The 14,020-nt window shown below is 57.7% G+C and overlaps 1 protein-coding gene across 1 annotated transcript in view; it reads left to right on the top strand.

Annotated features, from left to right (window-relative positions):
* Window positions 1-13,408, top strand: part of NHEJ1 (non-homologous end joining factor 1) — a 46,229-nt gene extending 32,821 nt beyond the window's left edge. Inside the window, 5 exon segments of the mRNA XM_063400718.1 lie at window positions 9,107-9,224; window positions 9,464-9,567; window positions 9,850-9,941; window positions 9,943-9,994; window positions 9,997-13,408. Coding sequence (XP_063256788.1) covers window positions 9,107-9,224; window positions 9,464-9,567; window positions 9,850-9,941; window positions 9,943-9,994; window positions 9,997-10,344 — 714 coding nt within the window. The 3' untranslated portion in view covers window positions 10,345-13,408.
* Window positions 13,409-14,020: the final 612 nt, after the last annotated feature.

Genomic DNA, 14,020 nt, shown 5'->3' on the forward strand with positions numbered 1-14,020 from the left:
TTTGCTTGACAAACTCCGGGGGCTCTCGCCTCTCTGCTGGCTCTGGGGATTTGCAGGAGAGAAATATCAAGGAATTTTTCACCTCTCTGTTTTGTTTTGTGTTTTTATTTTGTTTTCCTTCTGCAAGTGCATTTTTAGCTCTGGTGAAAAGTGCCTGATTGACAGTCATAGAGACTGAGTCCCCTCTCTTTGCTGGCACTGGGACAGCAGGAGCAAACATCCCAACCTGGGCCCAGATGGGAGAGGGAACAGCCCTGAGAGCCTTGCGTTGAATATGGGGGCTCCCATCTCCTCTCCGCTGTCCCTGTCCCCACCAGGACTCCAGTGCTGTCATGGACTGATTTCGGTACCAGCAGGATGAAGATGCCCCACATCCTAGAAGTTTTCTCGGAGCTGGCTCTTTTGCAAAGATCCTCTGTCTGCTGAGGGCAGTGGGTTCCGGTCACCACTCATCTGGCCTCAGAGAGTCCCAGTACCACATTGTGGGGACACCCATGCCCATTGCTGCACCAAGGATTTCCCAGCCAGGGTCCCCACCTGCCGTGGCACCAGATGGGGGTAGGTGCTGGTCTTCAGGCACCTTTGGGGTTGCAGAGGGTCTTGTCACCCTGTGTCTGTGGGTGAGGAAATGGAGCAAGTGGACCAGAAGAGTGTCTCCATGGGCAAGTTGCAGAGGGACAGGCTGGTTGCTTGCAGCCTCCTAAAATGATGCATAGGAGGTGCTGGGGGCACAAAGTCAAAACCCTGAGCTTCACTTGCCACTCAGCTCCTTCTGGGCTGCAGCCTGTAATGGGGCAGGAAGGGCAGCTCCATCACCAAATTCAATGTGACACAGGATCCATGGAGGGGCTGGGAGTGCAGAGCAGACTGATGTGCAGAGCTGGAACCTTGGGCTTGGATATGAGCCAAGAGATTTCTCCTGCATGGGGAGGAGGAGGAGGAAGGAAAATCTTCCTCATCAGTCCAGCCACTGCATCCTGCACCTATGGAAAATGGGGAGGGGAGCCCTGGGCAGTGGATTTGGTTTCAGGGCCCATGCCTACAATGCCTGCCAGAGCAGACTGAGAACTGACTCTTGGGGAGGGGGCTGAGCGGGCTGATCTGTGTGTTCCCAGCTGTCCCCAGTGTAATCCTTCATGAAAGAGAACCCTCTGCCCTGCTGCATCCCCATTGTCAGGTCACAGAGCTGCCTGACCCTAAATCACCTGCCACTCCCAGCCTGATGGATTACCATGGGGGTGCTGCCCCCCAGAGCAGCAGAGGGAAAGGGTCTTGGGTCTGTGGGGCAGGGGTCCTGACTCTGGAGGCTGCAGAGCAGGGGTTAGGATGTTGGTAGTCTGTGGGAAGAGGCTTGGTGCCCAGGGACTGCAGGGCAGAAGTTGGTACTGTTTGGCAGAGGGATTGGGCTGCTGTGAATTACAGCTGCTGAAGAGAGGGTGTGGAGGGATTGTGGAGCAGGGTTGGGGATCCTGGAGGGCCATGAGGCTGGGGGCAAGCTCTGTCCCCGGGGCAAGGGCAGGTTTGGCTTGGGCTCCTCGAGGTTTCCTTCCTGGCCCACTGAAGAATTGCTGGCTTGTCTGAGGGATCATTGACCTGTGGATTTCCTGGGCAGCAAGTCCCTTTCATGTGGCCGCTTGCAAACTCTCATGACATCACCACGGGCTGCTCCTCCTGGAGACAAACCCAGTGCTTTTTAGGGTTTTGCCTTCCCCCCCGCCCCCCTCCCCCCCCGCCCCAGCCTGTGTGTTTTGGCCAGGGGGGACACGGCGAATCACATCCAAGAGCAGCCACTCTGGCAGGGAGATGTTGCACAGGGCTGGGGGGCAGGGAGAGGGCAGTGTGTCCCCCCCTTACTGAATAAACATGGGCTGGCCAGGGATGGAGGGGGCTTTTCCAGCCTGGACCACACCCCGGGGGGCTATTTTTTGCCATGAATGAAAGGGCTGTGTGCTCACAAGGCAGGCTGGCCTCCTGCCGCCGCTGCTGTGCGTGGAGAGCTCTCTTGACACTCAATCCTGGTGCCTGGCTGGGGACCAACATCTGCACTGAGCACAGCTGGGCACTGCCCGTGGGACACCTGGGTACCTGGAACAGCTGGGCACTGCCTGGGGGGACACCTGGGCACCTGGCACAGCTGGGCACTGCCTGTGGGACATCTGGGCACCTCGTACCAACTGGGCACAGCCTGGGGTGACACCAGCAGGCTGCCATGCCTGGGAAACACGGTCTGTCACAGAGCAGGGGAGGTGATGGTGACTCAGTGGCTGTGCCAGCAGCAGTGCCAGGGCTGCTGGGGCATGTTGGACCCAACCCTACCGGGGCCATGTGCCTGGAGACCTGCCTGAGGCAGCTCAGCAGTAAGCCCTGCTGCCCCCCTGCCCCACAAAGAAATGCTTCCTGCTGCAGTTTCGGGTGACAATGGGGCAGCATCCCCAGGGGCTGCCCCTATGGCTGCACCCGTGCTTGGGAGGAACTGCAAAGCCACAAGGGTGGAGCAGCTGCCTCCTTCTCAACCTTGGTCCTAAACACACCCAGATTCCCCCCAAAAGCCCCTAATCCCACCTGGCTCAGCACCAGCTTCCTCTCTGGGCCCTGTTAGCTCAGCTAAACCCTGATGTGCCAGGTTTAGAGATGTACTGGGTGCAGTATTTCCGTGTCTTCCCCAGATTTTGTTTCTCAAGGAGTATGAGGGCAGCTTTGCCAGTTCCCAGCCCTGACCCACACTCCTGCTGCCTCTGCCAGCCTCTGTGCCCCATAGGTCCCAGGGGACCCATGAGTGCTTGTGCCCATGAATGAGTGGCCTGTCCTCTCTGGGTGGAGCCGAGGTGCTGGATCCCACCCTTTGCTGTTCCTTATCACCACACAGCATCCTTGTGATTCACCAGGTGTGGCTCCCTTTCCATCACCCCACTTTGCAGGAAGTTTCCTGGCCAGCCCCCCATGAGCTCTGTGCAATAATAACAAGCTGGGATGAGCTGGCTGGCCTTCCTGAGCAACCCTACAATAACAGAGCAGTGCAATGTGTCCAGCTTTCCTGAGCAGACAATAATAAACCCGCATGAGCTGGCACACTTTGCGGAGGAACCCTACAATAATAAGCCTGGATGATGTATCCATATTCACCGAGTCAGCCTAAAATAACAAGGCAGTGTGAGCCACCCAACTTCCTCACAGATAAGCAGGCTCCCTGAGCTGTCACTCTGGAAGAGGAGGCATACTGGCCACCAGGTCTCCATATCTTCTGCTCTTGACCCTGGAGAAGGCAGCCTGTGTCAGTGATGGTCGGGTTGGTGGAGGTGAAGGCCATAGGTACTATCAGCCTGTGACTCTGCTTTCCTGGAAGCAAGTCCTCACTAGTCGTGACATGCTAGGGCCTGCTACACTTCAGGGCATTCTCCTTGTCCACCTCCCTTGCCACACTGGCACCCAGTGCCAGCTTCCCCAAAGGCTCTCCTGCTGTTACCTCATGGGCAGGGAAACAAATGCCCATGGTCAAGCTGGGGCTGGGAGTGCCACCACCAGCTGCCACCAGACCCTGCACAGCAAAGCCCAGCATCTCCCAGCCTTGCCCAAGTGAGGAGGCAATGCCAGGCAATGCTCATGCTGGACACTACTCTTTTTCAGGGAGTTTGTTGGCACTTGGTCAGGGGGAGGGCTTGGATACCCATGGGTTTGCTTGGCAGCGTGGCAGGAGGGCTTCTTTCCAAATGCAATGGGGTAGGGACTGCCCACTGGGGCTGGAACCACTCACCCTCCACCGGGGTCTCTGCCAAGCCCCAGGCTGCACCTGGTGAGTTGGTCCTCACATGATTGGGGAGGAGATGCTGCAGCCTCCTGCCCTACCTCTGCTCTGCCGCTGACCCTCCTTTTCCCTGGGGTTTATCCCTGTGCGATGGATGCAGGGGTGAGTGGGCAGGGCAGATACAGAACCCCCCCAGCATCCCTGCATGGGGGAAGCCAGCATCCTCCCCGGCGTGGCGGCGGCACAATGCAGAGCCCCTGCTGCCACCACGCCCCTCCGCTCAGTGTCTGCGAGAAAGGCTGTAACCCAAGCCACAAAAACAGCACAAGGGGAAAAGAAAAGGGTATTGAGCGGCGGGGCTGCTGCGGTCGCCGGCCAGCATAGACTGCTGGTTGTTAAGCGAGTGCCTCGCTTGCAAAGGCTGCCTTGATGAAGTGTGAGACAGCACTTACGGAGGGACACGGGCAGGCATTCTCGCTCCATCTTCCGCTCACAGTGCCGCTCTTTATGTGCCTGACATTTGCTCGCTGGAAAGGCCCCTGAAGTCAGGGGGAAAGGAAAACATTGCCGGCAGCAGGGCCAGAACGGTGCTGGGAGGAGTGCTGTGCCTAGCCGGGCTGGGCTGGGCTGGGCCGGGCTGGGATGCTCCTCTGTCCCGGCCTCACCACCCGCTCTTCCCCAGGGTGACCCCTTCACCTCTCAGCAGCTCTCCCGCTGCCTTCCCCTGCCGGCACCGCCGCTTCCTGCCAGGTGTGCTCAGCCTGGCTGCCTGCCTGTGAAGCCCTGGCCATCCTGCCCGTGCCTGCTCCAAGGGCGGGCTGGCAGCACTGCCAGCTCTCCTAGCTGCTGCTGCTGCTGCTGCTGCTGCTCCTGCGTGTTCCCTGGAAGTGCAGGAGGGATGGAGACAGGAGGGATGGAGACAGTGACACTGCGAGCTCAGAGCCGGTCCTTTAGCCACCTGCTTCTGAGGTATGCAGTGTCCCAGGAACTGCTGCAGGCTGGTGGGGGTGCTAGCAGATCTAAGGGCTGGAGGAGCTGGGAAAGGACATCAGTGGTCAGTGTAGGGCACCTTGGGGTGCCCAGAGGTGGCTCGGTCCCCAGGGAGAGGGTCATTGCCCCAGAAGGGAGCTGGGGCAAGAGACTGGGCTGATGTGGCCTGCTTCATCCCAGGGAATAAGCACCCCCTTTTCCTGCCCTTGAGACCAGCTGGAAGGGGATAGTTCAACCCTCTCTATCTATTCTCTTGCAGACAGATCTGCTGCTGCTGGCAGAGGATGGGTGAGCATCTATCTGGATCCCAGAGGGGGTCTCTCCATAGCCTGTCTGACATTGGCATAACCATGGGCAGAGATGCCCAGCACAAATCCAGCAAGCCATTCCAGCCCCATTCACAGGAGCATGCACAAAGCTTGTGGCAGGGTAGACTGCCAAGGGCAGCCTGGCCATGAGGCACAGGAATGCACCAGCCATGGAGCCCTTCCCCTGCCCACCATCGACTGCTACAGCAGCACCAGACTTCATCCATGCCAGTGTGGCAGTGCCACTGCCAGAGAACCAGTCTGCCATTCCTGGTCTGTCACTCCACCACGCTGCTTCCATGGAGCCTGCTGGCAGGGGCAGCCTGGGGAAGCCATCCTCCCGCTTGGCACACACCCCTTGGCTCCAGCCCCGGCAGGAATTATTAAGTGTGCCCCTGTGGAGCATGTGCTGAGGCTGGCCACGGGAATGTGGGCAGATCTGACATACAAGCCACAGCAGCCAGGCTGTAATTTCCAAACAGGCCCCATTCGCTCTGTTTTTCAGTTAAAAATATATTAAAAAATAGGAATGTGGGATTTGTAGTGAAGAATGTTGGTAACCGCTTGGAACGTCTGGTGTGATAATGAAAGGGTCAGTCCCCAGCTTTGAGCATGACCGATTTAGACTCTGGTGCTTGGCAGTGGTGCGGGGGCCCAGCATGATCCAGGCTGCCTACAAACCCATCCTGGGCCAGGGAAAGGTGATTCTTCTGTGCTGGTGGCATGGTGCCTGCTGGGTGATGTACCCCTTCTGCTCATATTGTCAAGAGGACATCCAAATTGCTGTCCCTTTTGGCCCCTTGAGAAGGGAGTCTGGGCAGGGGGTGTGTAAATGCAGAATGCCTTGGAGATAGATTCTGTACCCTGCCCACCACTGACCCTGCTGCATCTCTGCACTAGGGTCCAGCCCCATAGCAGAGCCCTCTGCATTTGGGCTCACTGAGCGGGACTGCAGCCCAGCTCCCTCTGAGCTGCCCCTCACACCATCAGTGAGCACGACTTGCTCTCAGTGTGAGGTTGGGCACCTGCCCCCCTTTGCTGGGCATCTCCCCCTGCCCCAATCGCAGTTCAGGGCGTGCTGTGGAGTCTCCCGTGCCGCTACCGCAGCCTTGAGTCCCTCCTGATACTGGGCCATCCCACTTGGCCTTGTGGCCAGGTAGTCATAACAGGCCAGACAAGCCATGCCAGCTCCCGAGGCATCGCTCCCTGTGCCTGGTGAGTCGTGTGGGGCAACCCAGCCAGCACTCCCCCAGCTGCCAGCTCTCTGCTCGTGTGGCTCCCCGGACCTCAGACATCATGTTTATCCTGGAGATGGGTAATCAGGGGAAAACAAGTCACCAGAGGCCGGGGCTGATGTTGCAGTGGGGACAAGTTATCTGCAGCAGGGTTCAGCTTTGGAATAGAGCAGTGGGGCAAGGAGGAAGGAGAAAATAAACTGTAGCCAAGATTTGTCCCCCATCCAGCCCTTTAGGGGACACTTCGTTGTCCCTCTCAGCTTTCGGGGCCATCAGGTGGCCGGTGACTGGCACAGCACGCTCTACTCCCTGCTGAGTCATAGCTCTGCAGGGAAACGCTTCCAGCTCTGGTTATAACCCATTTCCCTCCGGAGCTGTGAAGAGCAGCCTCCCAGTCCCGCCGCGGGCCAGCTCCGGCCACCCTGTGGCCCTGAGCCCGCGGGCTCCAGCCGCCGGGAAGGGCAGCGGCAGGAAGTGGCCGCTGACTCCCAAATTCCACCCAGGGCTTGCTGGAGCTGAGCCCTTCCCGCAGGCGTAGGCAGCAGGTGCCCTGCACCTGCAGACCCCTGTGCCACTCCAGGTACCCAGTCCCCTCCGGTGGCACTGGGCACACTTCTTCCAGTGTGTCCCCAAGGTGTCACCTCAGTGGGTGTTTGTGTGCTGCTCTTGGGGACACTGGGTTCCTGCAAGGATGGTTTGCCCCATCCCCAGGGACACCATGGGGACACTGTGCTGGCTCTGGGCAGCTGGGGCTGAGCACAGAGTGAGCAGCTGCCCTGCCCAGATCCTTGCTTGAACGATGTGAATTGGAGCAGCCTGAGCAGCCCTGGGGCTCGGGGCACACCCCAGGGGCAATCCCGGCTGGGTTGGAGCGGAGGGGATAGGGCACCACCTGGATGCATAGCCTGCCCCATTGCCTTGGCATTCCCCAGAGGCATGTTGGTGGCAGGGGGAGGGGGTGAGCACCATAGTAGTGGCACCCACAGCTGGCTGGCTCTGCAGGGGACTCTGCTACCCTCCTGGGGCACTGACCCACGCAGTGCTATCTAGTACACTTTGCTCATTTCACTGCCATTCCTGACTTTCCTGGGAACTGCTGTTTGCTTTTCTCTGAATTATGACTCCAGCTTGTGCCTTTGATCTGGGCTGTGTCAGCCACCCGTGACCAGGCCCTCTTCTACCTTTGAAGTGCAGTCACCTTCCCAGCCTTGGATGCTGCTTTTGCAACCTTGGGTGCAACCCTGGCTCTGTGGGGTAAGACACACAGGGCAAGAGCATCCTTGGGGTGCCTGAGGTGTTCAGCATCCCTCCTCCTCTCAAGGACCTTGTGATGAGCCAGCACAGCTCAGAGGCTGGGCAATGAGGCATTGGGAGCTGTGCTTGCCCAGTACCAAGCAATCCCAGGGATGCTGATGGCATGCTGGCAGGATGCTGGTGGGATGCTGGTGGGATGGTGGTGGGATGATGGCAGCAGAGCATTGTCCCCTCCGGTGGCAGTGGGCAGGGACGGAGGAGGTGACCAGTATAGCAGCTAGTCAAAAAGCAGATGCCAGTGCCATGCTTTTCCTACACCCAAAGGGCCTTTCATGTCTGTGACTCCAGCAGAAGAGATGAGACCTGCATGGAAAGTGCCTGTCTGGGCACCAGCCAACCCATCCTGGCATCAGCCCTATACTGCCACCCTGTCTAGCAGGGAGCAGTGAGGAGGGCTCAGCCTACCTATTCTGCCCCTGGGAAGCTGGGGTCAGGCTTTGGACTCTGGCCTTGAGTGGGTCTGAGCGTCCCCATCCCCTCCCCACTTTCCTGGCCCAGAGAGGATCCTACCTTATCTGTTACACTTTGTTCTCCTGCTGTCTGGGTGTGGAGCAGGGCAGAGATTAGTGTGTTCAGACCTTTGACACACACACACACACATACACAGAGCCACACAATCAGCCATGTGTGCACCCACAGCCATGCTCATCTGCACACTGCTGCACACACAGTCCCTGTGCACGTCATCATGCTCATACTCAGCTGCACTTGTAGGCCCACACTGTGCCCCACACACCCCCTGCAGCACCTCCTCCAGGGCACATACGCATTTCCCCATTCCTGTGCACGTTTGTTTGAGCACTGTGAGCTCTGTTATGTTCCCAGTGGAGTGTGGCACTTCCCCAGCCTGCCAAGATCTCTCATGTGCATCAGCATGGCTCAGGAGAAAAGGTGGCATCTCACTGGCAAGGGGTGCAGGCAGGAGGAGGGAGGCTTCCCTTGTGAAGTCTGGAGGGAATAAAAGTGTGTGCAGGGAGGCAGGAGCTGTTCTGGCAGACTGGGAGCAAACCTGGGCATCCTTCATCTCACTGTCACATGATTTTCACTTTCCGTGGGGCCACCAGAGATGCCTTGTGCTGCAGGCTGTGGTGGCAGGCAGGGGCTACCTGTTCCCACTTCTTACAAGGTCATGTCCCTGCTCAAAGCTCACTGTCCATACTGGCAAGCTGCAGCCCATGCTGCTCCAGGCAAGGAAGCCACAGCCCTTCCAGAGCGATCTTATCTCTGGCATTTCATGAATGATCCAAAAGCCTCTGCAGCCTGCCTCTCAATGGGAGGGCAACCCACTGTCCAGAGCAGGTGTATGGGGTGTGCACACGTGTGTGTGGGGTGTGTGTGTGTGCACCCAGTGCCAGGGCTGCCTGCTGTTCCCACAAACTCTGCTGCAGTCCTGGGGTAAAACAGATGACGGGCAGAGGGGGGCACAGCCCCTTCTCTGCCCCACAGCAGCACGGTGGCAGGGTGACCTGGCAAGTGATTTCCTGGCAGGGTGATGGTGCCTCTACTTTTTCCCACAGACCTTGCCCCGGATCTGCAGTGCAGGAGAAGGGCAGGCGTTTGCCTCTGCTCTGCAGCAGCTCTACACTGCAGTGACACAGCAGGAGGCCAGGCAGGCTCGAAAACGGCATTGCTCTGGTGAGAAGCTCCTTGTCTATGGCATGGGGAGCATGTGATGCAGCTGTCCTCTTGTCAGCCCCATGTCCTGGGGTAAGGGAAGTGTGGCCCCAGGTGCAGCTTACCCCATGCAATAGTTTCCCCCTTTGCTTTTCCCCCATGGGCTGGCTCCCAATCCAAGCACAATTCCTAGAGTGGGTTTGGGCAATGCCCCATAGTCCCTTATCTGAATCCCAAACTGCATCTTTTTTGGATGCCAGAGGACGACGTGAATACGGCACCCACTGCAGAAGCCACAGAGCACCCCCATCCACCTGCTCCATCCCAGGAGGATGAAACAACATCTCCCAGCAAGAGAACCTTGGTGAGTGCAGCTCTAGAAAATATCTCTGTTCCAAAGGCAGGATGGGCCCCACATCTCCTTTCCCACCTCTCATCCAAGCACTGTGCCCATCCAGGATGAGCTAGGAGTCTCAGCTTGGTTCCTAGCCCATTCTACCCCACGCATCCTGACTGGGGAGTTTGTGATTGCACATGTGTATATTGCACTCACACAACACAGACGACAGGAGTGTCACTGCTTGCACACATCCTGCATGACTCCTCAAGGTGGAACTGACACTGCCTCCTCTTTGTTTCCAGCCAGCCTCCTCCCCATCTCAGAAGCCCCGGCTGCCTGCAGCCAAGGCCAAGCCAAAGAAGGCAAAAGGGCTCTTCAGCTGAGAGATTGCTGACGACCTGCTGAGGTCTCTGCTTCCCCCAGCATCCAAGAGAGGGAGTGCAGAGCACCCATGCATTGTCTGCCTCTTCCATGCATCATCTGCCTCTTCTCTGCATCTCCTGGTGGACCCTGCCCAGATCATGGTCCCCTCCCAAGATGTCTCCAGTTGGGGAGATAGAGCTCCTTTCTTCAACAGTGTTTCAGGAAACAGCTTTTCTAACTCTTCCCTGGTCCAGAGTTTGCCGAGGCTTCCTCTTGTGGCAGAGCCAGTGCTGGACCAGAGAGAAGTGGGAGGGATCCTGCCAGTGGGTGTGGGACAGCTGGGGCTCCGGCAGAGCTGTGGGGTTTGGTTTCAATAAAGGGCTGTGTCTGGGTGAGATTCCCCCTCCTGCTCTGTCCCACCAGGCCTGTGGTGTCTAGGAAAGGATGTAACCTCTGGTGCTGCTGGGTTCCCCTCAGGCCAGTCCTGCTGTCCCAGGGGCTTGCAGTGACTCTGAACAGTGAGGTGACAGCAGCTCATTGCAGTGGCACAGCACACAGCTCCCAGCCGTGCTGTGCCTTCCCCTGAGCAGCAGTATGTGTTTTGGGGTATGCCCAAGGATGGCACAAGAGGATGCCCAGATCAGGGGGCACAGTATGCTGAGGGGGCTGGAGCCCATGTCCTTGTCCCTTCTAGGATACACACTGTGTGCTGCTGCCTGCAGGAGCAGGCTAGCAAAGGCCTTGGACAGGCTGCAGGACACCCTACATTTGCAGGCACCTCCACCATAGTTATTGGGCAGGTGATATGGGATTGATCCATGCTTTGGACTCCAAGGAGCAGGAGACAACCAACACTGAATGCTGCCAGGCCTGGGAGCAGCCCTGGAGCAGGTTACAGATGCTCCCTGGACACAAAACACCACTTCCATCCCTTCACACTCCATCCATGCATCCATCCATCCACTCCTGCTCTCTTCCAGCCCCCGGGTCCACATTCAGGACTGGGACCCCATTCCTGTGCCCAAGCCAGGTTCTAAAACAGCAGGCAGAGAGCCAAGCAGCAGGCAGGCTGCAGCCAGTGGTGCTGCTGTCCTGGGACAGGGACCCATGCCCCCGGCTGCCCTGGTCCCTGGGGCTGGGCCAGTTGCAGTCATGTTGCCTGTTCTCCTGAGCAGCAAGGGGGAAACAAAAACATCCGGAGCAGTCCCTGTGTCTGTGGAAGGGGAATGAAAGGGCCTTTGCTGGGCCACAGCCAACCAGTCCGGGTGAGTGCAACCAGTTGCTTTTTATGTTTCCTTTCTGAGGGAGCAGCATGCAGGGCAGGGTAGATGGTGAGAAGGGAAAGCCATGGGATAGGGAGCTTGTGCTGACTGCCACAGCTTATGTATCCTGCACTTTCCCACCTGCAAACATCTTATCTTGGCAGCTTTGAGTCTGCCTGCTAGACACTTGCCTGCAGGGAGGGTCCTGGTACTAGCTGAGGGGTAGGACCGGGGCAGCAGGAGCTTAGCAGCTTAACAGTTTCCTGTATCTTCTGTCACCAGGCTGTCCCTGGTGCAAGCTCTGCTCCATCCACATGGACTCCATCTCTGGCGCAGGAGTTGCTCTGTTGCGAGCCTGGTCCCTCAGCTCCGTGCTGGCTCTGGGGTTTGTGCTGTTCCCCTGTGCCTACCAGCACGTTCAGGAGGAGTGCCCATCACCCCAGTGAGGGCATCTGGCTTGTCTATCCCCTTTGGGTCTGAGGAGACATCACAGGGAGAGGCAGGACTGAAACAATCCCATCCTGGCTGTGCCCATGCCTGGTGGACTCTATAGGGGAGGAGTGGGTGGTGCAAACCATCACCTGCATCCCTGGGTCATTCCTGTCAATTACTGTGTCTCTGCTTCTCCCTGGGGTACTTAGCTCAGGGGACCCTGTCCCAGGGATGCTGCAGAGATGTTTCTCATGAGTACTTAGTGCTCATCAGCTGCTAAGCCTCTGTGGAGTGTCCAGCAGCCCTAAAGACCTGCTTCAGAGACAGATCCTGTTCCATTCAACCCTCTCCCAAGGCAAAGAGAGGTGGGGATGCAGAAACATGGATGGGGGGTAAATAAAAGCAGGAGAGTGAAGACTGTAGGAATTGCCAATGTCCCCCAAGGAACCGCAGGGACCCTGGCCCTCGGGACTCCAGCATGGGGCCACTGTTTCCTCTCTGGCCCAGGTTGTCGCCAGCTCCAGGGAATGTCATTACATATTGTCCCATCCTGTCCTGCTGGGGTCTCCTTCACTGTCCCCACCCCCTCCTCCCTGGAGCCAGCTGGATTTGAGCTCCCGACACACATTAAAGGCCACAAGTTCGGCCTCGGCCTCCATAAATTTGATTCCATAAATATTAGTTTTCGCAGGGTTTAATGAAGCCGTTATGCTGGGCACGGCCCAGCACCCCGACCCGTGCCCTTAATAAGGGCTCTGTGGCCTCGATTAAAGGGACCTTTCAATCGCTGTCAAGTATTTTTAGAAAAGGAAAAGAAAAAAAAAAAAAAAAGAGAGAGAGAGGGAGAGAGAGAGAGAAGAAGACCAAGGCAGCGAATAGGGAGAGGAAAATCCCAAACCTGTCCAGTGCAAAAATAGAGAAATAGCACCACCTAGACTGCCTGGCTCGGCTCCGCCGCCCGTTCCCGCTGCGCAGCGCCCAGCTCCAGGCAGCCCTGGAAGCCCAGCGAGGGGTGAGGTGCGTGCTGCGCTGCCGCTCGGGGCAGCAACTGGGGCATGCGGTGGTGGGGAGAGCCGAAGGGCAGCGGGAAGAGGCACTGGTGCCCTATCGGAATGCAGGCAGGAGCAGGGCGTCTTGGCGTCCAGAGGTCCCAGCGTTGGCTGAGAGTGACCGAGTGTTGAGGGAAATGCCATGTGATACAGGGACAGGCTTTGCATCTCTCCCACCTCCACTGTAACAGCAAGGGTCCCTTCCCAACAGTTGCCCAAGCAGGAGTCCCCCTCCCCAGACAAATTTTCCCCCTCAAACACTGGTCATCCCAACACTGTCTTAGCCTCCAGCTGCCTCCCCATACACCCAGCTTGGCTACCCTATTGTGCCTGGTGTCCCACTCAGCTCTATGTGCCCACAGGCTTTTCCTGGCAGGAGACTGGCTGGCGTTGGGAATGCTGCACGGAGAGGTGATGGACTCTGCACCCAGAAATAGGGCACTACCACTGCTTGCTGTGGCCAGAACCAGTGCACAGTGCCATGGCCCCTGCATGGGCAGGAGTTGCTGTCACCAGCAAACCCAACTCCCTGTCTTCCAACCTGGGTCTCTATGGGACATGAATACTGTTGCCAGCAAGGGCAGGGCAAGGGCCATGAGCCTGGAGCTGCTGGGAGGAGGACAGCAGCTTGTGACATGCACACTGCGTGCTGGCAGGCTGCAGAGGTTATTTGGACGTCTGGATTTGTGACATTGTCATTCTTGGGGAACTTCTCCCTGGGGAAGGGCTGCAGCCTCCAGATACAGTGCTATCCCAGATCATCCTGCTTCACAGTCTTGTGATGTGCAAAGTGGGAAGCTGGCTCCTTTTGTTGGGAGTACAAACCAGCCTGGAGGATCCTGTGAATCTAGTCCAGGGTCCATAGGGTCTAATTTTCCTGTGCTAGTGATGCACAGAGAGTTGTGTCCCTTCTGCATCCCTGAGAAGCCAAGGGCAGGGGTGGAGAATGGTGCTGTGGTAATCCCTCTGCTTTCTCTGCTGATGCCCTTAGGATGCTCCACTGGAAGGATCAGCCAAAGAAGTGAAGAAATGGGACGGCCTGGAGTTGCTGGCCAGACACCCTAGCTCCATCATGTACAGGAGCAGTGGGACAGCTGCATCTCACCATCCTGCTCAGTGGCAGGACTTCACAGAGGCTCTGGGCACTGGTTTTGGGTATGCAGTATGAAAACCAGTACAAAAACCTGAACTCAATGGCTACTGAGTATGAAAACCTGATGGAGACACCTCTGGCCAGCTGCACTTTGCTTGCAGCTCCTGCAAAGAAGTGGTCTGCTGGGAGCATTAGATAGCAGCATCCCAAGTCTGTGGGTGATGCTGGCTCCCCAGCCTGCATCCCTCTTGCCCAGGTTGCTTGGTCCTGCTGAGAGC

The sequence above is a fragment of the Prinia subflava genome, chromosome 6 (assembly GCF_021018805.1).
Source record: "Prinia subflava isolate CZ2003 ecotype Zambia chromosome 6, Cam_Psub_1.2, whole genome shotgun sequence".
NCBI classification, from domain to species: Eukaryota; Metazoa; Chordata; class Aves; order Passeriformes; family Cisticolidae; genus Prinia; species Prinia subflava.